The following is a 25811-nucleotide window of genomic DNA, read 5'->3' as shown; positions in this document are numbered from 1 at the left end:
GTTGTATTTATGATTTCCGTGGTCGGCAATCACAAATACAACAATGTTGTATTTAGAATTGCTGCGCCTTTGCTTTTTGCCTTTCATTTTACATTTTCTGTGCTTCCCTGGGCTTGGGAAGGGCCGACAATGTAAAATGAAAGTGAAGGCAGTCTCCTCCATGTACAGCTCTGCCCTGGCTGCAGTAAGCAAAAGCTCCCAGTAGGGGGCGTTTGCTGCTTGTTCAGTGCCGCCAGGGCAGAGCCTAACATGAGCTGAGGAGGCTGCCTGAAATGGTAAAATGGATGCTCCCACGTAAATGCTTTGAGCCTCGTTTGCTCAAATGTTTACATAGGAACTTTCTTTAAAATTATGTTTAATGCATGTTTTTGATTATTGCCCATCTTTTGGGACAATAATATTTTTGAGCGCACTATTCCTTTAAGTGGACGGGGAAGGAGAAATCGCACATGGCATGCAAGGAATATGCATCCAAAAAGCACTCTGTTTGATAGGTTCATTGGCATGGTGTCTTAAAATGTGAAAGAGGTCCTAAGGTGTAGGGTGAGTCAGAGGAGTGTAATGCATGCAGTTCTCTCCGCTGCATGATGAATCGTAGTACAACAGACTTGTGGCTTCAATGCCCTAATTCAGCAGTCCTACATCAGTAAAGTCATCAGGAAAGGGAGGGCAAGGGGACCAGATGCTTATCTTTGGGTTTCTTTCTTTCTCTTGACTTTATTTTTCTTTGATTCTATTGATAATAGGCCAAGGACCTCAATGTATCTTCAAAATGGAAGCTAGTTTAATCCATCTCAGGTTGTCCTGTTGAACTCGTCATGGTAATAATAGCTGCTTTTGTTTTTATGTTGTTGTTTCCCGTCTTATTTGCTTGTTTTCAGGTGACAAGTTTCCAAAATGCTTGTTGGCCACAGGACACTTAATAAACAAACAAATTACTTATTCAATCAAAAATCAAAGTGAAACAAGCATGTGGCTGAAATAGCCCAGATCAAGAAGAGCTTGAAGATGTGACGTCAGACGGGTGAGTCGGGTAGAAGAGTTTCTTTTGTCTGGTTTAACATGCAAGCACACAGGTGTAGTGTAAGGCATGAAATTAACACAACTGCAATGTGAAATGTATCATTCAACAGAACAGTATCAATGATGCCTTGAAGTCTCAATGTATCAGGAAGTAGAGAAGGAGACTCGTTGTGGTCCGGGACTGGACTGGCGGATCCACGTTGCAGGAACAGCAGTGACGCTCGCAGTGTTATTAAGCGCTCCATGATGGTGAAAATGATTCCATGCCTACAAGCATGCAAAATTAAAGGAGCTCTTGCAAGACACACAATAAGCAGGAACATATAGAGCACCTGGATCTGTAATGGCAATACTGAATATAAACCTTAATACCACAGTAATGTGAAAATGGTTTCATTTGTTAAGAGCCCTGAGGAAGAGCACAAGGCTTGAAACACGTGTCAGCTCAGTGGACTAACATTAAATCAGAAGATGGTTCCCATTGCCATTTTATTATTGTTGCAACTAAGAATTGTAAGAGGGTTGGGCGTGCAAGGCATGGGTTAGCACATTTGGCCATGTGCGGTGAAGCAATATTAATACTTAGCCAGAGGGTTTTGTTTTGAGTTGTCCTCTTGGTATGGCACAGCTACAAATGCCATGGACATAGACAACAGACTACCGGTCTTTAGTTTAAAAACGTAACGTTTAATACTCCAAAGTTTCATAATGTAATCGCAAAAATGTAACGACTGAGAATACACCTTTTTGTATTCCTTGCATCGCTATGACTTTAAGTCCGAAAACGTACGTTTGAAATGGTTGTCTTGGTGCATTTCACGTTACAAATTTAGGTTTGACGTGTTTTCCTGATATCAAACTGTCCCATCGCCCCCTCAGCTTCTACGTTATTTCCCTCACTTCCTTTTTCCTGCAGACCCTTTCCCTTCCTTTCCTAGAATCTGTGGCCTTCTGCCTTGTTAAAAAAAAGTTTTCCTATTAATATTGAAATCAGGTGCTCCTGTTTCCCTTTGGCAAACACCTGACCACATCCTACCGGTTATTTTTAATCTAGTTTATTCTCTCTCGTTTGGTTTTCAAAATGTTGCGTTTTCAAACTTCCTTCTTAAATGTAACACCAAACACAGAATAAGGAAACATTTTCTAAAATATAGTAGAGGAAAATGTCCCTACGGTGTGAAAAACATCCAACATGACAATAGTTTACTTAAGGAGACTGGACAGTGCGGCAGTCAGTATAACAATAATTACAAATTGCAGGAACCAGGCAAATATTATTTTAACTGTGGAACAATTCATAATGTGGGGGAAAGAGTGTGTTTTTATTAAAAGCATATTAGTTCAATGAGATTTTATGTCACTGCACAGGTTTCATCTCCTGTGCTTCTACTGGCTAGGGCCCATTGTGATGTCCTGTGCTTCGATTCTTCTACTGGCTAGAGCCCATCGTCATGTCCTGTGCTTTGATTCTTCTACTGGCTAGGGCCCATCGTCATCTCCTGTGCTTCAAGTCTTCTACTGGCTAGGGCCCATCATCATGTCCTGTGCTTCGACTCTTCTACTGGCTAGGACCCATCGTCATGTCTTGTGCTTTAATTCTTCTACTGGCTAGGGCCCATCGTCATCTCCTGTGCTTCGAGTCTTCTACTGGTTAGGGCCCATCATCATGTCCTGTGCTTCAATTCTTTTACTGGCTAGGTCCCATCATCATCTTCTGTGATTAGAGTCTTCTACTGGCTAGGGCCCATCATCATGTCCTGTGCTTCGATTCTTCCACTGGTTAGGGCCCATTATCATCTCCTGTGCTTTGAGTCTTCTACTGGTTAAGGCCCATCGTCATCTCCTGTGCTTCAAGTCTTCTACTGGCTAGGGCCCATCATCATGTCCTGTGCTTTCATTCTTCTACTGGCTAGGGCACATAGTCATCTCCTGTGCTTCCAGTCTTCTACTGGCTAGGGCCCATCATCATCTCCTGTGCTTCGAGTCTTCTACTGGTTAGGGCCCATTGTCATCTCCTGTGCTTCGAGCCTTCTACTGGCTAGGGCCCATCTTCATCTCGTGTGCTTCGAGTCTTCTACTGGTAAGGGCCCATCGTCATCTCCTGTGCTTCGAGTCTTCTACTGGTTAGGGCCCATCGTCATCTCCTGTGCTTCTAGTCTTCTAATGGTTAGGGTCCATTACCATCTCCTGGGCTTTGAGTCTTCTACTGGCTAGGGCCCAACATCATCTCCTGTGCTTCGAGTCTTCTACTGGTTAGGGCCCATCGTCATCTCCTGTGCTTCGAGCCATCTACTGGTTAGGGTCCATCATCATCGCCTGTGCTTCGAGTCTTCTACTGGTTCGGGCCCATCATCATCTCCTGTGCTTCGAGCCTTCTACTAGTTATGGCCCATTGTTATCTCCTATGCTTCGATTCTACTGGTTAGGGCCCATCATCATTTCCTGTGCTTCGATTCTCACGGCTAGGGCCCATCATTATTTCTTGTGCTCCGATTCTACTGGTTAGGGTCCATCATCATCTCCTGTTCTTCGATTTTACTGGTTAGGGCCCATCATCATCTCCTGTGCTTCGATTCTAATGGTTAGGTTCCATTATCATTTGTGCTTCGATTCTACTGGTTAGGGCCTATCGTCCGTCATCTCCTGTGCTTTGATTTTACTGGTTAGGGCCCATCACCATCTGTGCTTCAATTCTACTGGTTAGGGCCCATCGCGATCTCCTGTGCTTTGATTCTACTGGTTAGGGCCCATCGTCATCTCCTGTGCTTCGATTCTTCAACTGGTTGGGGCCCATCGTCATCTCCTGTGCTTCGCATCTTCTACTAGTTAGGGCCCATCGTCATCTCCTGTGCTTCGATTCTACTGGTTAGGGTCCATCGTCATCTGTGCTTTGATTCTACTGGTTAGGGCCTATTGTCATCTCCTGTGCTTTGATACTACTGCTTAGGCACCAATGTCATCTCCTGTGATTCGATTCTACTGGTTAGGACCCATCATCATCTTCTGTGCTTTGAGTCTTCTACTGGTTAGGGCCCATCGACATCTCCTGTGCTTCGAGCATTCTACTGGTTACGGCCCATCATCATCTCCTGTGCTTCGAGTCTTCTACTGGTTAGAGCCCATCGTCATCTCCTGTGCTTCAAGCCTTCTACTGGTTATGGCCCATTGTCATCTCCTATGCTTCGATTCTACTGGTTAGGGCCCATCATCATTTCCTATGCATCGATTCTAACGGCTAGGGCCCATCGTCATCTCCTGTGCTTCGATTCTAATGGTTAGAGTCCATTATCATGTGTGCTTCGATTCTACTGGTTGGGACCCAACGTCATCTCCTGTGCTTTGATTCTACTGGTTAGGGCCCATCGCCATCTGTGCTACGATTCTACTTGTTAAGGCCCATTGTGATCTCCTGTGCTTTGATTCTTCAACTGGTTAGGGCCCATCGTCCTCTCCTGTGCTTCGAGTCTTCAACTGGTTAGGGCCCATTGTCATCTCCTGTGCTTCAAGTCTTCTACTAGTTAGGGCCCATCATCATCTCCTGTGCTTCGATTCTACTGGTTAGGGTCCATCGTCATCTGTGCTTCGATTCTACTGGTTAGGGCCTATCGTCATCTCCTGTGCTTTGATACTACTGCTTAGGCACCAATGTCATCTCCTGTGATTCGATTCTACTGGTTAGGACCCATAGTCATCTCCTGTGCTTTGATTCTAATGGTTAGGGCCTATCGTCATCTCCTGTGCTTTGATTCTTCAACTGGTTAGGGCCCATCGCCATCTCCTGTGCTTCGAGTCTTCTACTGGTTACAGCCCATCATCATCTCCTGTGCTTCGATTCTACTGGTTAGGGTCCATCGTCATCTGTGCTTCGATTCTACTGGTTAGGGCCTATCGTCATCTCCTGTGCTTTGATACTACTGCTTAGGGACCAATGTCATCTCCTGTGATTCGATTTTACTGGTTAGGACCCATCGTCATCTCCTGTGCTTTGATTCTAATGGTTAGGGCCTATCGTCATCTCCTGTGCTTTGATTCTTCAACTGGTTAGGGCCCATCGCCACCTCCTGTGCTTCGAGTCTTCTACTGGTTACTGCCCATCATCATCTCCTGTGCTTCGATTCTACTGGTTATGGCCCATCCTCATCTCCTGTGCTTCGATTCTATTGGTCAGGGCCCATAGTCATCTCCTGTGCCTTGACTCAACTGGTTAGGGACCAATGTCATCTCCTATGGTTCGATTCTACTGGTTAGGGAGCATCGTTCTCTCCTGTGCTTAGAAACAACTGATTAGGGACTGTTGTGCAGTGAGAAGATTTTCTTAAAATTGGGTCAGATGCCAGGAGAATGGTACATCGCACAGCAGGGCCTTAATCTAGGTGTAGGATAGACCTATTATCAAAGAACCAACTAGACGAGATAACATCTGTAGGTAAAATGTAAACTGAAATGTTTCTGCGAATGAAGAAATGTTATGGGCCTGATTTATAAAAGTGTTTTTCAATCGGAAAACCCCATTGATAAACACTTTGTAAATGATACTACTCCTTGCATGAGAGTAGGGCCGCTGCGTGATACCATGGCGAGATGCCTAGCTTTCAATGTCCAGATTAGTGTTGGGTAACATCTTATATACCAAACCTTCGGGGTCATCAAATGGATATAAGAACGATCACGTGACAGCCACGGTTTCTAAGGTAGGAAATAAATTAAGAGAATAAGGTGGCCCCATGTTGGTGCAGTATTCTTGCCAGGGCCGCATTAGAAGCTGCGGAGCCCAGGTGGCAAAACAAACAGGTGGTGCCCCTTCCCTCATCCCGTGCACCCCTGGTCATGCTGGAAGGGGTGGGGGAGCACCACATTTTTCAATAGGCATTGCAGGCACCCTGATATTATTAAATGTGCTCCGACCGCGAGAGTGGAGCACATTTAATTTCAATAGGGCACTTGCCGTGCCTTCTCCCACCACGCCAGCTCAGGAGAGCCCCTGAAAGACTCCCCCGAGTTGGCGTGGCGGGGGGCTAATGGCAGGGGTCCTACCCTAAGGCTGGCACTGATTCTCGCACAATGTATGCACCTACATATGCACCAGGGCATGTTTCGGAACATTCAGTGTTAACTTTGCCTTTTATAAATGAAATGAAAGAAGGACTAATAGTGAAGGACACTGCCTCTGCTGCACAAATAACTCCAAAGCTATTAACAATAGAAAGGTCAACTGAATTCCCAACGTTTGGTCATATTGTCTGTGCATAACTCGGTTGGCTGGCCCCGGCTCATCACATGCACAAGATATTATGCCTGTGCATAGTAGAGATTTGCAAGCTCCAACCAATAACAAGCAGCTTTATTGTGTCTGTGTATGGCGCAGATTGGCAGGCGCCAGCCAATCATATGCACAGATATTATGTATGTGCATAGAGTAGATTGGCAGGCGCCAGCCAATCATATGCACAGATATTATGTATGTGCATAGAGTAGATTGGCAGGCCCCAGCCGATCACATGCGCAGATATTATGCAACACAACATGTGTTTCATCCACCCACAAGCTGTCAATCAATGTTACCTTAAGGATGAGAGCAGTACAATAACTAAAGGAAGATTCTAACATTTCCAGTATGGACACATTTCTGAAGGGTTAAATCTTCACCTCTCTTTTATAGTACCCATTGAAGTGAGAATAATTTAACTAAAAGCCATAGAACCATTTGTCGTGGGCAAATATATAATTGAACGACTTATGGATCAAAATGCCAATTCCATTAAAAAAATTGTGATTCAAACTAATCATAAGAAAAACATCAAAAATGAAGTGTGTATAATTTATAGAAATAAGACGGAACATGAATTTCTCAGTGCCTTCCGTTAATGAAAGGACAACCTTTGAGACCCTCTCATCATTTGTTCTGCCCCTCAGTCCCATCAATCAAACTGGCTCCACCCACAATCATACCCATCTGACCTTCCTCCCATATCAATCTGCAAATGCCATCTTCCTGTGGGAACCATCTCATTCGTAATTTAATTTCCCAACATGAATGGGATGATATCCGTAGTCCACCTAATGTTCTCCTTTTACCCTCTTCTACTCCCACCTCTTGCCCACTGATTTGATTTAAAAGAAAACAAAAAACACGTTTTGCATTATAATTAACAACATACAACTTGCCTGCAATGGCAGAGTCCTGCGATTAGATTAACATCTATCTCTCTGCTTTATTGTCGTTTTATGTCCCATCTCACCCCTTATGATCACAGAACACATTTCTTCCAGCGGTTCCCAAACGTCCCTGTGCTTCTTCTCGTTTAAGTTCTTTTGCTCTCCTGGCTCCCGTCCTCTCTCACTTCGTTCTGCCTCATCTCTTCGTATCTTTCAATCAAAGCTCAAAACTCATCTCTTATCTTCTCTCGTCTCTTAATTCTCTGGCTTCCCCCTCGTCTGTTGTTACCTATGTTTATATTTGATCATGATTGTACTGATTTTGATATACTTTGTTCAGCGCCTTTGGTGACAGGCCCTCTATAAATAGGATACAATGAAAATGAAATTAAATGAACAGGATGAAATGGTCAAACATTGTTGAAATTGACACTTTGTATTCACATAAAACCAAGTGACAAATAGTGCTTTTCCTATTATCTGGTCTGGACACTGGGAAAGTTTGTATTATTCTAGCTTTGCAGCTGGTATAAAGTGTATCATTAATTACCGAAGTAGGTCAGGCTGCCCAGAATCCCGCGTGCCCAAACCGCCCTCGTCTGCAAAATCAAATGGGTTAACAGCCACCTCTTAAAAGCCCATTGGCGCCATGTGGTCGGATCGTGCATTCACAGCAGTGTCAATATTGCAGTTGGCGAAGCAAAGCAAATTATAGGGTAGGAAAAAATAAGGAGGCAAGGAAAGAAGAGGAGAGGAGGAAAGAGGAAGAGAAGAGGAGAGAAGTGTTAGCATTAGTCTGGAGCAGCAGGTACTACACCTTTCTGAAAACTCATATCCACCATGTGGGGCTCCATCAGCTCAAGGAAGAAATTCTTGTTTTTCTCATACTCCTCGTCATCAATAATTTTGATGTGAACAGTTTTGCTGTGGATGGAAAAACAATGTGTCACAAGGAGAGGGAAAGGATGGATCAAAGACAGGAAGGGCAGGGAGCGGGAGATGGAGGAAAAGGTCATTGTTAACTCCCAACACTATCCATGGTTCAATTTCACCCTGGTGCTCCCGGTCCAGTCATCAGACGGAGCCCCGTGATGGGCCCGCTGTTAGTCTATAGTCACATGTCTTTCAGGTGTGGAAATCTGTTAACAGTGATACGTTCAAATCTCCCATTAACATAGACCATGCACTCAGCACTAGAACCCGACTATGATAGCACCTTTACCTGTATGCAGGAAAGCAGCCGGCCCCATAGGGCTTACGTTCACCTAGATATTGCCAATCAAATCCAATTGCACCCTCCACCATCGCCCCATTGTCTCTACGACTGGCTCCAGGCTGTGAGCCCACTTCACGCCCTTTCTCCTGCAGTTCTTGCCCCATATTCTATACTACTTGCAATCTTTGGAATGCCGTGCCAACCAATAGCCATCCATCCTCACCACTCGGCCTCTTTGAAAAACTTCATGAAACTCAACCATCCTGCATTGCCTCCAACCTTTCGTGCTACCACCAACTGCAAATGCAACCGTTAGACTTAACCTCCAACTGCAAATGCAACCCTTAGGCATAGACTCCAACTGCTAACGCAGCCCTTAGGCTTATCCTCCAACTGCTAACGCAGCCCTTAGGCTTATCCTTCAACCGCTAATGCAGCCCTTAGGCATAGACTCCAACTTCTAATGCCACCCTTAAGCATATCCTCCAACTACTAATGCAACCATTAGGCATAGCCTCCAGCAACTGATGAGGATCTTCACATAGCCTCCAACTACTAATTCAACCCTTAGGCATAGCTTCCAACTATTAATGCAACCCTTAGGCTTATCCTCCAACTGCTAATGCAACCCTTAGGCATAGCCTCCAACAACTGATGCAGATCTTCGGCATAGCCTCCAATTACTAATGCAACCCTTAGGCATAGCTTCAAACTACTACTGCAACCCTTAGGCATAGCCACCAACTGCTGAAGCAACCCTTAGACATAGCCCCCAGCTTCTAATGCAAGCCCTAGGCACAACCTCCATCAATCCTTAGGCGTATTCATCAACCGCTGATGCAGCATAGTGTTCACCCTCTAACATGCTGCTTCTGCATAGCCTCCAACCCTTAATATTACACTCACTCCACCCTTGCCAAAGCCTGTACTAACACTATTACCCTCAACTCCTCTCCCACCCTAGTAGACCCTGTTGTTGCATGACCAGATGTTGCTGTTTTAATGCCAGTGGCAAAAATGCCAGATGTGACATTCCCCCGTAACCCTCCTTAGCAGGGTATAATAGGCAGGTATGAAGATGGTGGGGGGCAGGGGAAGAGTACGTTTGGTAACCCGTGTAAAAAAGAAATAAAAATAGGAACGCCACGGTCAGTGCTTTTGCCACCAACATTAAAAATAACACATCGATCCGAACTTGCACTACCACTAGCACGCGTACGCCGCCACAATTACCACTGCCTCGACTACCACTCTCCTACACCCACTCCACAGCTCCACTACCACTCTCCTACACCCACTCCACAGCTCCCATGGCCCCCAATATCAACGTACGTGCTGGCCCCACAGCCTCTACTACTACTCTCTAGCCAGCCTCCGCTACACCCCTACAACAGCCCCCGTAACCACTGTGGAGAGGGCTGGCAGGCCCCTCCAGATTTTCCAAAGCCTGCTTTGCAAATGTAGTCCTCATCTACCATAGCCACCAGACGCGGCATCTTATGGCTTGCAGTGCGATGATCCTATGGCTTGTGCCGTAAGCGGTTGTTTCTGAAGTAATGTGACTCACCTCAGGAAAATTGAAATAATTGTGCGATTATTCATTTAATATTTTTTTTTCTTTACTATACTATTTATCACTCTTCCTTCTTTTTTTGAATAATGAGATGATTCGGTTGTAGTTATCCATATTAATTGTATATTTTGTATGTTCTATTTCTCTTTGAGTTCTGAAGAAATGTAAATACATGTTTTGTTATATTTGAAAGGATGAATTTATTATCCAACCAAATAAAAAAATGTAAATTAAAAGAAAAAGCGGTCCAAATCTACCACCTTTTACCAACTATTCCTGGATCTGCTCTTTTTTAAGCAATTGTTGTGCTTCTATGGCTTGTGGGTTGTATTTCTGTGAAGCAGCAGCATTGTGTAGCTAGCGCTACAGTTCTAAGCACAGATGCATATCGACAAATTGTGAACAAAAATGATATTAGTTGCACTTTCTTTAAAAAAAGAAAATATTTTATTTAAATGATACTTGCTTTCGATTGGGTGCCTAAGCATAAGCAACTTTGCATACCCTACGTATATTGGGTCATGTTAGCATTAATGGGGTGGGGCGCTTCTGCACCTGTACAGAATGCTTAGATGTCAGTAAAAGAAATGAGCATATAAGCAGGCATGTGGACCTCTTCCGGGCCACACAGGATATGGTAACCCTCCCCATGGCCCCACCTAACAGAGCTGCGTGGGCTGCACTTTGCATCGAAAGGCGACTTACAGGGAATTTTTAGATGGTTCAGCTCAGGTAATGCACCTTCTTACCTGCCAGGCCTCAGAGCAGGACCTTTAAGGTCTTAAGATGCTTCAGAAATACTGCTGATGTCACTTCCTGTGAGGCTATGTCCCTGGCCCCTGCTCAGTTCAGCACACTGGGCATCAGAGAAAGGGTGCCCCTTCAAATGAAACATTACTAGCCCTTAAAGGTGTGGACAGGCATGGTGTTGCCCTACAGAGGCATGGGGCTGCCCACTCACCTTGAAACCTTGACACCCCGTGGCACATGGCACATTGCCACCACTAACCTCGGGGCCTGAAAGAAATGTGCAAAGGCAACCTTGTCACCTAAGCCATGCGGCCCCAACGGCATAGGGGGGTATCAGGTGACCTTAAACTTCTCCCGTAACGGGGGTCACTAAGTTTGCAAAGGGCACCCATTGGTGTTCAGGTCACCGTTTCCTAGAGGCTTTTTTTTCATCTAACCATTGTATGCATTTTGGTGTTTGTAACACAGTTGCAGCTGAGTTGTCGGTAAGAGTGTATTTTATCCGGTGCCACCGGATCTGTGGCAAAGACACTATACCCATGGAATGGTAATATAATATAGGGAGCGCATCAAAGAGTTGAAGTCTTATGCCATACATTAAGAAAGAGAGAATCTTCCATCTCCCAAGATGGCCAATCACGTCCTCCTACTCTGGAGCATCTTGCCCCAAAGACTTTTAAATAGAAGGATGCAGATATGAATGGACCAATCATTGAAGGACGGGTTCTTCCCATCCGCATTAAACCAGAGGAGAGTCTTGCCTACTTGAGATCATGTTTGCTATGTCAATTGAGCTAGTTTGGTAAATGTTCACTTCATCAGGACCCTTGTATGCTTTCCAGTTTACTTGCTGATTTGTACATAGAGCTCTGGGAGCATTTGCAAACACAAAGGGGCTTCTCCAGCTTTGCATCCCACTCTGCTCCGGGAACGAATAAGACATCATTTAGGAAGCTCAGAGATCATTTAAAATGAGGTATTCAAAGTTTTGGTTATTTTGAATGCACCGTCTATTCCCTTCTGCCATGATCATTTACGTAGGGGGAGCATAGTTCTCTTTAAGGTTCAGATGCTGGAACCCCTGGTCTGTTCTATTGGCACAAGACATTTTCTGTTCATTCTTATGTAATGGCAGGTATTGATACTCAGACCACAGGGAGGGAGAGTCAGGGTATTAGTTATTAGAAAGCTGGCAAGCAGATTAGAGCCATTTTGTAATGTATTATTTTATGAAGGTTTTCGAAAAGCAGATGAACAAGAGCCTATGGAAAAGTAATGCAGAAACAAACCTCTCTTGCATGTGTTTTGCTTGCAGACTGATGGTCACAATATGGCCGCTATTCAGACCCACCTTTTCCTGGATCGCTAAATGATCTGACTGGAGTTATTCAGCCACAAATGGTCTGGCGACACGACAACAAATACAGAGACAACCCAAAGAATCTAAAGATGAAGTATTGAATGCACACCTGCACCCATGTTCTACATGGACTTCATTACGTTGAAAAGAATAATGAGCGCATCCTTTCGGAGACAATGTCCTGAAGGTGGATTGGGCATGTCAAAATATGGTATGATCCTACAATGTTCATCCGTCACCCTCTTGTCCATTGCTCTAGGACACAACTTTTAGAGACACTGGGAGCGGCTTGAAGAAAAGAAACCAGCAAATGTCTGAGTAATCATCAGATGAGGGCATTCTCAAATTGGCTATGTTTTCTATTCGATATATAATAAACTTAAAATGATGTGGTTTATCTTCAGCTCTCCTCTCTGGATGAAAAAGACACCCAAGTGTACCTGTCGTTATCCATATAGCCTGATAATGACACTCAGGACTCAGGTTATTCCAGCCTGCATCAGAATCATGATTTTTACCTGCCTTCCCTTCTATCTCACTACCAACCCATCGCCTCTTCCCTTGCAGAGCTCGGTGTAACTAAGCTGCCAAAATGGCAGAGGTGCGAAATACAAGCCCCATTTTCATTACATTACATTACTCACTTTCTGGTTGTTTATGTCTTACTTGTGTAAAAGCTATACAGAATATGAGGGAACATGTTTCTTTGAGCTATAGAATTTATTAGATTAGAATTGATCACAAATAGTATTCAAAGATGGGCGCCGTGCATCACAGGAACATGCAACTTAACCCATAAATAGGGGAAGCAGGGATTGTTTTCTTAAATTTATATCATTAATCCTGAAAAGGCTAAGTCATGGTCAAAGCCTGTCTGTGTTATTGTGCATATCACACCTGTCCCCCCCTGGAATAGTGGTCATGCTTATAATACATTTTCCTGTAAAGATACGCTATATATGTAAACCACTGCCCAAAGGAGGGATGAATATCTCTTGTTGCCTTATACTGTGGCCTATGGTGTGAGACATTTAAGCTATCCACACTGCAAACTAAAACATTCAAGGAACTCAGGGAATGTCTTGGAGATCTTCGGTAAATGTTCTTGTGCCCTGTACCCGAACGTGGTAGGGAATTGTATTAGGTCGCACACCACGTAAGGCATCTTAAGGCTCTTTAAAGTGCCACACTCAGTTTAAGAGATAAAAGTAATGTTCTAGAACCACAGCAGCCCCTACTAGCACATTGTCACACTTAGAACCGACCCAAGTGTGGATCTTGCTAGATTAGTGAGTGCGTCCTGTGCATGAGGGGGGAATACACACCAAGACATACAATAAAGAGGACAACAAACACACATAAAAACAGAAGCAAACCACCCAGCAAAGACAAGGATGCCGTGTTGAGAAAAGAAAAAGCAAGACTGGAATTCATGTTTGTGTTAGAAGTGGGACCCCTCTTTGAGCTTATGAGGTCCTGTCATGATATATCCATTATAACATTGGTCAGATGTCACAGTTCCAATCACCATCTCCCTTCCACGCTTTGACATTGGATTTCTCTGCCAAATGTTCTGATATGAAAACAAATCATATTAAATCAACAGGCCATCACAAAACGGGCTGTCATGGGTCGTGAGATACTTCTCCCCTTGTAAGAAGATATCCAAGTTGACGGTTGAGTTGGTCAAAGCGGAATAATGGAGCCACACTTTTGTATTTTGTTTGTAGAAGAATTGTGTGGAACCCAGGGGTCGTACTGTTAAGATTCCTCTCTGTTGTTTAGGGTACAGTTATTGACCCTTCTCGATCCATCGTTAACCAGTTAAGTGGAACAAGTCCCTGTCTTTATGCCAAAGACATCTAGACTTCATATTCGGACCCCTTTGAGATAATACGGCTATGTGGGTTTTGTTTTTGCTTCACGTCCTTTGCTTCAATCTGACTTCCAAAGTAAAGACTCCACCGAGACTGCACTCGTTCATGTCTCCAACTTTCTCTGTAATACTCACCACTCCAAACTATACTCATGCTTTTGGATCTTTCTGCTGCTGTTGACACTTTCGACTACTCCTCCCTCTTCTTGATGCTGCAGGACCTATGGTTTCACAAATCTGCTCTTGCTTAGATAGCCTCCTACCTTGAGGGTCGATCCTTTAAAATCTCTCGGAACTCACACATATCTAACAGCATTCACCAAGAATCAATCCTTGGACCTCTACGCCTCATCTTCTATACCTCTGCCGTAGGAAGACTTATCTCACCCTTTGGCTTCCACTATCATCTTTTTGCTGATGACACGCTAATATTTTTCTTTTTTCCCTCCTGCACTCCAGCCATCTTGGAACAGATCACCAACTGTCTCACGCCCTCATAAACTGGCTCACCACTTTTTCTTGTCTTTGTGCTGTTGTAGAGGTGCCCTTCTTAGGAATGGCTCCACCATCTGTAAATGTGTTATTGTAAGTCACTTTGGATCGAAATCGATATACCTTTTCTTTAAATATATACAAATTGCAAATATTATTACATGTACTAATACTTCTTATATATTAATCTAGCACCCTATAGAAAACATAGTGCTCCAAGTAGCTCCTAATGGGTGTTATTATTACACAATTTAACGACACTCATTTAGCACTCATTTTAGCACTCATTTTAGAAACTGTGGAAGAATCACAGACAGAGTGCTCCCTCCCGCTGGGATCCAATCCACTGTCCATCAGCTTACACACAGATCCCTTCAGTGGCTGCATTGGTCAACAGACCTAGCGCAACCATGGATAGACCCACTGTTCCACATATCACAGCGTAGCAGGGTAAGACGGACTGTGCTGCTAATTAATTACAATGGAGGCCCAAGCAGCCCTCCCGGGGATGCTGGACCCATTATGCTAAGAACGCTATGAACACTGGACAAGGTAGACCTTTTCCATCTGTAATGTCGGGTGCAGACTTACATATTTGCTGCAATTGGGTTGCACTTTCTTTAGTCAAATGCTAAACCCAGGATTAGAAATGACATCTACTGTCCTTTTTCAAAGTCAAGAGCGTGCCCGCATGGTCACATCCCCCCACAATTACTGTGAACATTAAATGCTCAGTTTCACGCTTGACTGTTCTGTACAGGTGAACTGTTAAAGCCCCTGTGATGAATAAAATGACACATCCCAGGTGGTATTAGGGTAATGAGGAAATTGAAAGATAGAAGCATGCGCAGTTGGGCCGCATGCACCAAGCCAATTTCACTCGGAAGCAGCACCCAACTTTGCTCATGAGCAGCAGTTCACGCATGAGTGCTGTCTTTCATTGATGTCATATTATTGATTTATTTTTTTAAAGCGCTCACACAGCCCGTGGGCATCAAGGTGGTGTTACAGGAATTGTTTTTTGTTTTTTTTTAGATGCGTAATTGTTTTGTCTTAGTTGTGTATTTATAACACGCTTAAATACCCAGAGGTTTCTAAGGCCGGACCCGGGGATCGAACTTTTGCTGTTTCCTGTCATCTTGCTTCCAAGGCGAGCACGTTGCCGCTGAGCTATCCTCCCGGGACACATTTTGTAGTATTCAGTTGTGGGCTGGCGAGCACTTGAGACAGGTTTGTGGTCGGTGTGTTGTGTTGTGCGAGCCACAAACGGATTATTATACCATCCTCATAGTAGCTATCCCTTCATGTAAGTCAATAATCGACCATATCTGTCCGCTCCGTTGATTAAGAGTTCCTTAAAAAGTGGTTTAAAAAGTATTATCACACTATGCAAAGTGATTTGTGCTGCTTTGCTCCCGCTTCTAAGAGCTGTAATCTGTGTTATTATGATCCAGTTTACTAGCACTCAGTGTATAAACCCCGTAAGGATGAAGGGCTGAGGCGGCCCGGTCGGCTTTGAACCCCTCTATCTTGCAGCCCGAATAAAAATGTCGGAGCCAAATGCTCAACTCTCTGAGCCATTTTAATAATCGTAAAAGTATAAAATAGAAACTATGGAGCAGAGTCTGAAAATCTTACCATAAATTTAAAAAGTGCTGAGGAAGAACTTTTTCTCTGTTCCAGTAGTCGAAAGAAAGCATCTTATTCTCAAAGCTGACCTGCACATTTCAGTGGAGCTGGAGCAGAGGATCGACAAGAAGCACTGCCCTGCCCTGTTGCACATATTCAGACACTAATGCATGACTGGCTCCTGCAGCCACACAAGCACTGAAAGCGCATTTCACAGTGACTGGAGCTTTAAAGGCCTGTTACAGTGGAATGTTTTTTAAAAAAAGGCATTTCTACCACCATTTTGGAGATAGGAATGCAGGCGTGGCAGCAGTGGTTCAAACCGTTGCTGTCAGGCTTATAAAAATACAGGATAGGGTCTGGAATGACCTTGTCATGTCTTTCAAATTTCTCTGTGCCTATTCCAAAGAAGTGTTTCTTTTCTGCGTCTTCCAATGCGTACCCCTTTCTGAATTCATAGTGCACATCGGAAGGAGGGGAAGCACTCCCGTATTTAGGCAAACGTGAAAAGAGGGTGGAAAAGTACATCTTTTTTTGGCGCAATTGCTTATGCCAAAAAAATGAGAGTATCAGACCCTAGGTCTTCAGTGATTCCAAAATGCTAACAAGTGCTCAAGGTTCTGGTCAGGGCTGGATGGAGATGTGTCTCAGCTCGTGGGGACCCATTTCAACATGATGTTTGGGGCCCTCCTTGCCCTACAGATGGGAAAGACTTTCTGAGGCACTCCTGGGGGTGCTAAAATTATAAGTGAATCAAAGGAAGGCATAGAGAGGTAAACAGCCGCAGATCATCTTGGGACAGCCAGCCGGCGTGGAGCTGAAACATAAAATTCCCACTGATAAGCTATGCAGATGCAACTGGAGTAAAAGGGCAAGTAGGGGATACGAGTATTGCTGGGTACTACACACGGCCCTAAGAACATTACTGGATACTGCAAGAGGCCAGAGGGAGGTGACAGCCCAAGGGCACCAGCAAAGGCAGCCTTTACCTGTGCACAACAAATCACACATTTAATGTCCTGGTTTAAAAAGTTGTGCCATAAGACTACCAACATGGGGGCAGCTGCTGGGGGTCCACCTGAGCCTTGAGGCTCATTTTAACTGAAAGAGTTGAAAGGCCCTGACCCTGTTCCCAAGTCTTATTACCCACATGTAATAATTTGTTTCAAAAGCAATGCAGATAAGCTGCCTCTATTTTGTATAACACAAGCAATGCTGAGGAAATCTGAAAAAATGTGCAATTCACGCAGTCTTTTGGTGCACAAAAATTTCCTCCCAGCATTAAACTGGCAAGTTCTCCAAAAAAACTAAAAAAAAAAAAAGGCACACATGGCTAAGGTGACCAGACGTCCCGGTTTTCCTGGACAGTCCGGGGAAATCACCCTCGAGTGGTTACAGTTATTAAAATTGTAATTTTTCTTCACTACACTTTCAGAATTTTGAAGTTGGAGGATTGGCTCAAACCACCAACCTTTCAGGTACAAGTCACAACACTTACTGACTGTGCCACAGAGACTGGCTTGGAAATGGTTGTACAGCAAGCCATGTTATATTAACCGCAGAATTACCAGAAAGTACTGTTTGCTGTCCCTGCTTTCTGCCTTCAAGCTCGACTGTTTACTTCTGGTGCTTTTTCATGCAAGGCTGCCGGATTGCGTAAGGATCGTTCGCAGGAGGAATTCTTTCACTGCGACACCGGCGTGTTACTACAGCTTTACGAGAAGTAAGGAATTGACTGTTCAACCAAACATTGAACATTGAAAGACTTTGAAAGACTTTTCCTCTTGTCACCATATTCCAACCTTCAATCTGCCCCTTATAGAGTGTCCTTTCCTTGTGTTCTTAAGTCTTTGGCTGCCTCTAAACCCGCCCCCTAAATCCGAGGCTGTGCGGGATAAATACAGCTGCGCCTGCGCATTCACGCGCGCACCGCGGAAGTACCAGAAAGTACTGTTTGCGGTGCGCGGCGAAGCGTCGGGTCGATACTTTTAGAGCCCTGAGCCCAGGTTAAGGACCCAACCTATTACTCAAGTAAGCTTCGACCTCATACTAACTATCTTCTGAAATTTTGAGGTCGTAGGAAAAGGAACCACTCCCGAGGTGTACAAACGTGCATCCTTCCTGACAAACCATGAGGCATATTTATACTCTAAGAACAGGAATGCCTTTGCTTTCTAATGTTTGGAGGGCTGCGCGTGCGAGAGATAATACAGAAATGTCTGAAAATAACTCTTGCACCATTACAACAAATAATACTGCTCCCGCCTGCTCCACACCCAAAATAGCATCTGGGAGCCGAAAGCGAGGCAGCAAAAAGGACTCTATTATTAATTCCTCTGACATTCGCACCTTTTGTTTTCCATCTGCACCTATTGCGACCTGTACTAATTCTCAAACATCTTTACCCACTGTCATCACAATTGGTGATCAGTTGGATAACAATGGTGCTGAAGCTGTAATCACCCCGATACAATTACAAGATGCTGCGGAAGATGTGATAGAAATTACAGCATGTGACATTTCTCTATCAGATAGCACTGTACTTAGAGGGGTATTAAGACCACACACTAGTGTTGCCATGGGCAATTGCTCCGCCTTCCCTTCTGCATCACACAACACTGTGCCTGTGACTATTGATTTAGTCAACTCTCAGACTGAACTATCCAACCATGTCTTAGCAGAGAAACTTTAATTCTCGCCTAACATCTCTGAAATCACCCACCAGAATCAATGTGTGTCATCATCATCCTTTTTAAATCCTACACCTCGTAGGCAAGATGACTCAGACTTCCATCAGATGCGTGAGGGGGTGTCTAAAACAGTGATTATGTCTTGTGAAGCTATGCAAACAACCATGAACATTTTGTTGAAACTATTTAATACTTTGAATGACAAGATAAAAATCCAAACTGACTTACTTAATTCGGTAGTAACCTGGCAAACCAAACGTGATGTTGCATTATCGTTGCATGATGCCACAGTTATTACCCAATCTAACACATCAAAACAGAAAAAAATGGTTGATTCTGCTACATCAACTGAAAATGTGACTAATGATTATCTTAGCACTGATCCTAATTCATGTACCCCAGTGCTTCCATGCTTTTCAAATATCATTGTTGAACAAGTTGCCAATGTCCCGACCAATCCAGTTATACTGGAAAAACAGGGAAATAAGAACCCTACAGATACAGCTAACAATGAAGTTTATACAATCTTTTCAATAAAAGTCCATATCGCTAAGCAACCAAGATCAAAAAAAGTATCCAACGTAGTGACAAAAAAATCCAAAAACATCAAGAGCACCAAACAGTCAATGACTTCCGCTTCCAAGCAGTTTATAAAACGACTTAACGTACCAAGTTCAAGCTCTCAATTAGCCTCGTCGGCTGTTGCAAAAAAAATCTATTGCTGATACAAGCCCGCAAACAACAACCAAATGCTATCTTCCTCTCCACTCAAAAAGTGTTGTCACATGAACCGTTGGATGAAATGATTGAGGTGGTGAATTCTCATGCAAATACGCATAAAGAAACACCATCAAAAACAATCACTCATCCACCAATATCTGAACAGCCTGCTCACCTGTCAAATTATGTAAAAGAAAGTACAGCCTCACGATGGGAGGAGATTAGAAAAGCAGTTGATGCTTACATGGCCCAATGCTCAGCTCAGAGAGACCTTATAGTTCCTGTATCCACAGGCAATTCCTCCTTGTCCTCTAATCTGTGTGTGTGCCAAAGCAGTAGTGATGAATCAAGTAAGTGTGACTCAAGAAATTACAAAAGTATGCCAGCCAACTTGAATAAAACATCTTGTGTAGGCTCGCATATCATTGGTAATGCACAACTGATGAATCATAAGGAAGGTCAAGAGGCAGAAATAGCCCAAATGATAAAATCATTGCTTCCTATCAAAACCAATGCTGAAACAGGTAAACCTCCATCGATACTTCTTAAGAAAAATACGCCAACATCCCAGGACAAATCACAATTTAAAACCAATTATCACAATTTGGGTTCATTGCTCCTGAGTTGTTGTCCTAAACCATATCCTCAATACACTCTAAACCGCCAAAGCATTCTGAAATTATTCTTTGATATTGATTCCTTGAATGACATCATCAGTTCGGACATAGAACAAGTTGAATTTATAGCTTTGAATCAACGAAGTACTGTTAGACTATGGTTTCGATCTAGAGTGATCAAAAATCTGGTATGGCAAGCAAAAGAAGTCCTATTCTCAATGGGTTTCTTAGTCATGTGTGAATCACAAGATGACACTATGTCAAATCCACCTACAAAAGAAGGCCCCAAAAAATGTCACTTGGTGCCTTAGCAATGTCAATCAAGATGCTGAATGTGATACAAATCAAAAATGCCAATGTCAATGTGATATAACTAAAAATTAGCTAGAGCAAAAGGATGTGAAAGATGCAATATCCCTTGTTTCCTGGAAAACATGTGGATATAGTCACTTACTTGGAAACAAGGCTAATGTACTCTCTGACCACAATATCATAATGCTACAGGAAACATGGATCACGAACTCTATACTATCGGACAACTATGAATTACATGCCACTTTGGCCCTTAAAGGCCCCAGAGGCCGTCCCATGTGTGGCCTTCTCACCGCCACCAAAATTAGTGCAAACATTTCAATCATACAGAAATATTCTCCAAATTATTATACTCAATTAACCATCGTGTCAAGTAATTCCATCCTTTACACTCTAGTTAATCTTTACTGGAACCCACTGAGAACTGAGGAATCAGTGTTTATTACACATGTGTCAACTCTGTTAGACTATATCACCTCTGTGCCCAAAATAGCGCATTCCATTATAGCGGGCGATTTTAATCTCCACTGTCTAACAAAGTTGAAAGTCACTGAACAAAAGAGGAGAGTCTTACGTAACCATTTAATGAAATCAAGAGGTTTCAATATGATGAATGGATCTAGTCCGAAAGATTATCCTCCTCAGAACACCTGGTCTCAAAGAGGTGCCAGTGGAATAATCAATTACATTTACATAAGTTATTCACTTTCCTCATACTCCTCTGAATTTAAAATCGAACAAACGAGGAATTGTGATCACAATATGCTTTGTTTACAATGGTTTATTCCTCAATGACAATTATTGGCCAATAAAACAAAATGGGGTCACTCCGTAATGACAAATAACAGTGTTAACAGAGTACGATGGACTGCAGATATTATTGCTCAATTTGGTATAATGCTAGAAGCAGCCTTTGATAGTGCTCCCATAAATACAGTCTCTAGTTCTGTCTATCATGAAATACTGCAAAAAATGAGTCAAGTATATACTAGGCAAAAACAACATATGCCTCGAAATCGTGTGTTTGATCCCAAAATTAAGGAAAGAAAAGCACTTTTCAGAAAGGAAAAGAGGCAGGCGATGCTTCTACCAATCTGCACCCGATACCTAAAGCTCAAGCTTCTAAAAACAAATTACAAAAATTGGATTCGACACCACAAAGCACAAATGCTACAAGTGGATGGAGAACATATGCTCAAACTCATAAAAGATAAGAACAATGCACGCATATGGAAAGTGATAAATGAGTCAACCTCGTCTCAACAATTTTTCAAACAAATCCAACATGCCTCAGAAGCCACATGGGTGGATTACTTTCAGAAAATCCTTGCCTCACCCAATCAGGATGATAATGTACATACTAGAACTAAGACCTTTCCATTTCATCTTGACATTGACAAAACAGACATATTATATTATATCCAAACAATTAGCGCATCAAGAGCCCCAGGGCCCGATGGCCTGTCTAACTATATATTTAAACAACATCCGGAATTATGGACTAACATTCTTTTCTCCATATTCCAGCAAATTAATCACTCTCAAACTTTTCCTTGCTCCTGGAAACACTCCATTAAAGTTCCTCTTTATAAAAAAGGCAATCGAGAGAAACCTGATAGCTACAGGCCAATTGCATTGCTCGATGCGCCAGGAAAAATCTATACAAGAATTGTGTTGAAAGAATTGAACTCATGGATGAATTTAGACAATATGCGTGATCCATTCCAAACTGGGTTTGTATCTGGGCTCGGCAAACAACCCCAAATATGATAATTCTCAACATGTTAAGAGCAAAATATATCAACCAAAACCAAAATCTTTATATGGCATTTGTTGATTTCCACAGTGCCTTTGACTCTGTCGATCGGAGCTTACTGTTCTCCAAACTAAGAAAATACGGTTGTCCTCTTTCATTACAACGAATAATAGAAGAGCTTCATTCCAACACAACAGTCCAAATTAGATTAACTATAGAAGGACTGTTATCCAAGAAGGTCAACTTGGAAATAGGTGTTAAACAAGGCAGTATTTTAGCCTCAGCACTCTTCAATCTATTCTTATTAGATCTGGGGATTGAATTTGAAAATGCGGAAAGTGACGCACCTAAATTAGGAACCCAAAAAATTAGATGGATCCTTTACGCAGATGATTTGGTGCTTGTCTCACAGACCCCTAGAGGCATTCAGAAACTACTTCAATGTCTAGAGAACTACAGCAGAGTAAACGATCTAATAATCAATACGGAAAAAACTCAGGTGGTTATCTGCCAAAAAGAACAAATAAAAGAAAGATACTAAACGATGCAAATGGACATTAAACAAGCAAAATCTCTGCGTAGTCACTAACTATAAATATCTAGGTCTTTACTTCTCTGGCAGCTCGGAGCCTCTATTGAAAACATCGATTTTAAGGGCCAAAATTATATCATTGGCTTCTCAAGCTTCTATCTTAATGCGTAAATATGGGAAATTTACAACAAATCACATAGTACTGTTCTATAAACAAAAAGTAATCCATATAATGTCGTATGGGACCGACTCTGAATTACCTCATCCAAGAAACTACTGGGACAGGTATGAAGGTTTATTTTGGAAATCTGTCTTCAAACTTCCAAATTGTACACCAACTGCTCTGCTGAGACTTGAAATGGGCACCTGTTGAATTTACTGTCATGTAATGTGGAAAATGTGTTGCTTCTTTAGGAAGTGCTTGGTGGGTGCCTCTGAGAAAAATGTGTTGAACACCATTGCACATTACCTTTTAACATCCACTGATAATTTCCCAAAAGTGTGGTACATATGTGTACTAGAAACTCTAACTGAAGCTAATATCTCTCTACAATTGTTAATCCTAAATCCTTCCAAAGCCAAGAAAACACTGTTTCGTTATGATTGGATTGTAACCCAAGACTTGTGCAAAAAACTGGTTGATTTTTCCTCCTTAATCTTTCTTCCAAAAAAAATGGGTATAATGGAGAAATATCTCCAAAAATGTCCTTCTCACTTTGTGAGATTACAAATGACAAGAACGCGTTTAAATCTCCATCCTACCTATGAAATTTTGGCCAGAAGGGATAATGAACTGAAGCAAAGTAAATGCTGTCGGTTTTGCAAAAACAACACGCTAATTGAGTCTCTTATGCATTTAGTAGTGTGCTGTCCAGCTTTGGAAACATTACGGCAAGCATATTTTAAAAATCTGCTGCAGCTTTATTGCTCTCATACTGAGGAAGAAATTTGGGGGCTTTTGATCAACAGTGAGCGCTCAGCAATACACATTGCCTTGGTCAAATTTTTATCTACCATTCTTTATTAATATGATTGCCAAAAGTATAAAGAAGTCCTACTTTTAAGCTATGAAACAAGTGTAATTTAAAACTGTGAAATGATGAATTGTAATATAATAATTGTATTAAGAGTATGTATATTTATTTTTTGTACTAAAAATGTGAAAGGCTGAATTGCAGCCAAAGAAAATAAATAAATAAAACATTAATTAGTGCAAGCGCCTGTTTTGAATTAACATGCCAAGATTCACAGACAAAACTGCACAAATGAGATCTTATACAGTTTATAGAAAGGAGAAGTGCTGGAAATACGATTGGGTGGTGGTTGTGAGGGCGTGTTGGGGGTAGGGGGGTAATTAGTGGGCTGTGATGGGGTAGTCCTTCTTTTATGTTGTTAGTCATCCAGGTTTATCGTTTTGGCAATCTGGTCACCCTGCACATGGCGGGCGATGTCAAAAGGAGATGTTCAGAAACTCTACTCCGGGTCGGCAATGTTTCCAAAATGGAAACAGCAAAGAATGCGAGTTGAAGTTGAGACCTTCACCTAATCACTTATGCAGTTGTTTCCGCATTTCGCTTGGTGCTCACCAGACCTGCCTACATTTGTTGAAGAGAAACGTAGGGCATGACGTCACCGACGCGCAGCATGCTTTTTGACAAGACCCGCCCCCATTTTTTTACAAAAAAATCCCCAAACCCAACGTCAAATGACGTCAATATGAGAGGGATTCCGCTCAATAATGTCTCTCCACTGACACCTGCATGTGATTGGCCACTAGCTTTCTATTTGTAGCCGATCACATCGAGGTGTGGGCGAAGTTGCTCAGACTTCCGAAAATCCCAGAGACCCCAGGCTCTTCCCTGGAGACCCAGAGAAGAGCGTATCTCCGGGATCCGGAGACTAGGCAGGTCTGGTGCTCACTTATATCCCAGTCAGGGCAGCGCATCCTCACCCGCCATTTTATGTCTTAAAAAGTAGTCGGAAGAGTAGAGTGTTGACCAGACGGAAAGTACAACTTGGTCGCTTTGAGCTTAAAACTATCAATATGCTGTTGCCAGATGAAGACGTCATCTCTAAAAGCTGCCATGGTGTTTATTGCTATAAAAAAGGCTGACCATTGTATAGTTTACAGATAAATAAGGTTATGTTCTCTATAGACAGTTTTTCATCTGAAGGCGTGCTCACTCGTGCAGGTAGAATGCAGGGGGTGGGAGGGGGTGGAAGGGTACAGTACAGAGCTGCTCACGCAGTAGCTGTGGAACTGGACTAGCAATGCTCTGGGATAAGATGAGGAAAGGTCATTGAGGTAATGTGAGAGCTTCTAATACATACCACAAAGTATATTTACTATGTAAAGCACAGACAACAAGGTCAGACAATGGAAACATGAAAACATTGATGAGGCTAAAAACTGTATGTTGCATTGTCCTAGAGCAGGGGTCTTCAAACTACGGCTCTCTGGATATTTTGGACTATAACCCCTACCATGATCCCCCAGCATTGACTATGTGGACTGCGTCTGTGTAGCTGCCAAGTTTCCCAGTACCAATGCGGAATCTTTAAGCCAGTTCTTTGAGGGTTTTTTTGCACTGCATGCTTGGATTGGGAGGGCCACCCTTGCAATGGTAAAGACAAAACTACAAATTCCAGCATGCAATTGGAAGCAAGAAACAGGATTGGAGGCAGGAGGTGTCATTCGTGGAACTGGGAAACCTGGCAGGGAGGCGGCTGATGGGAGTTGAAGTCCAAATCATCTGGAGACCCAAAGGTTGCAGACACCTCTCCCAGAGAGACACAAATATCAGTGCTGCTTGTCTGCCACACACGCCCATCACAATGCCTGGCTCCTAAAACCCTTTCCTTATTCCTTGTTCTCATTAGCCCTCTTGCTTCTCCAGTGTACTCTTTTAATATGCTGCTAATTTCTCAATTTCTTGCGCTTCGAATCTCCCCTGCTTTTAAAGCAATTCATCTCAACACCACCAGTGCCCGTTGCCCAATCCCTGCACATCACGCTAGCAAATCTCCAGTTTCCCTCCTCCTAGCATAGCACGGCTGACTTGAATAAAATCCTGGGGGTTTTACGAATAAGTGATCATCACTTTTCCTA

The 25811-nt window shown here is 43.0% G+C and overlaps 1 protein-coding gene across 4 annotated transcripts in view; it reads right to left on the bottom strand.

Moving 5' to 3' along the window:
* SLC8A3 (solute carrier family 8 member A3) overlaps positions 1-25811 on the bottom strand; it is a 640255-nt gene that overhangs the window by 225676 nt on the left and 388768 nt on the right. For 2 of the 4 annotated variants that reach the window (XM_069638871.1, XM_069638873.1), the window contains exon 3: positions 7997-8103. The exons of the other annotated variants lie outside the window; for them this stretch is intronic. In XM_069638871.1, the coding sequence (XP_069494972.1) occupies positions 7997-8103 (107 nt within the window). The remainder of the gene's footprint in view (positions 1-7996; positions 8104-25811) is intronic. 4 annotated transcript variants of the gene reach the window in all.

This window comes from Ambystoma mexicanum, chromosome 14 (assembly GCF_040938575.1).
Source record: "Ambystoma mexicanum isolate Mex_15411 chromosome 14, UKY_AmexF1_1, whole genome shotgun sequence".
Classification (NCBI taxonomy): Eukaryota; Metazoa; Chordata; class Amphibia; order Caudata; family Ambystomatidae; genus Ambystoma; species Ambystoma mexicanum.
The sequence above is the reverse complement of the archived record's forward strand: the minus strand, read 5'-3'. Positions and strand labels throughout refer to the sequence as shown.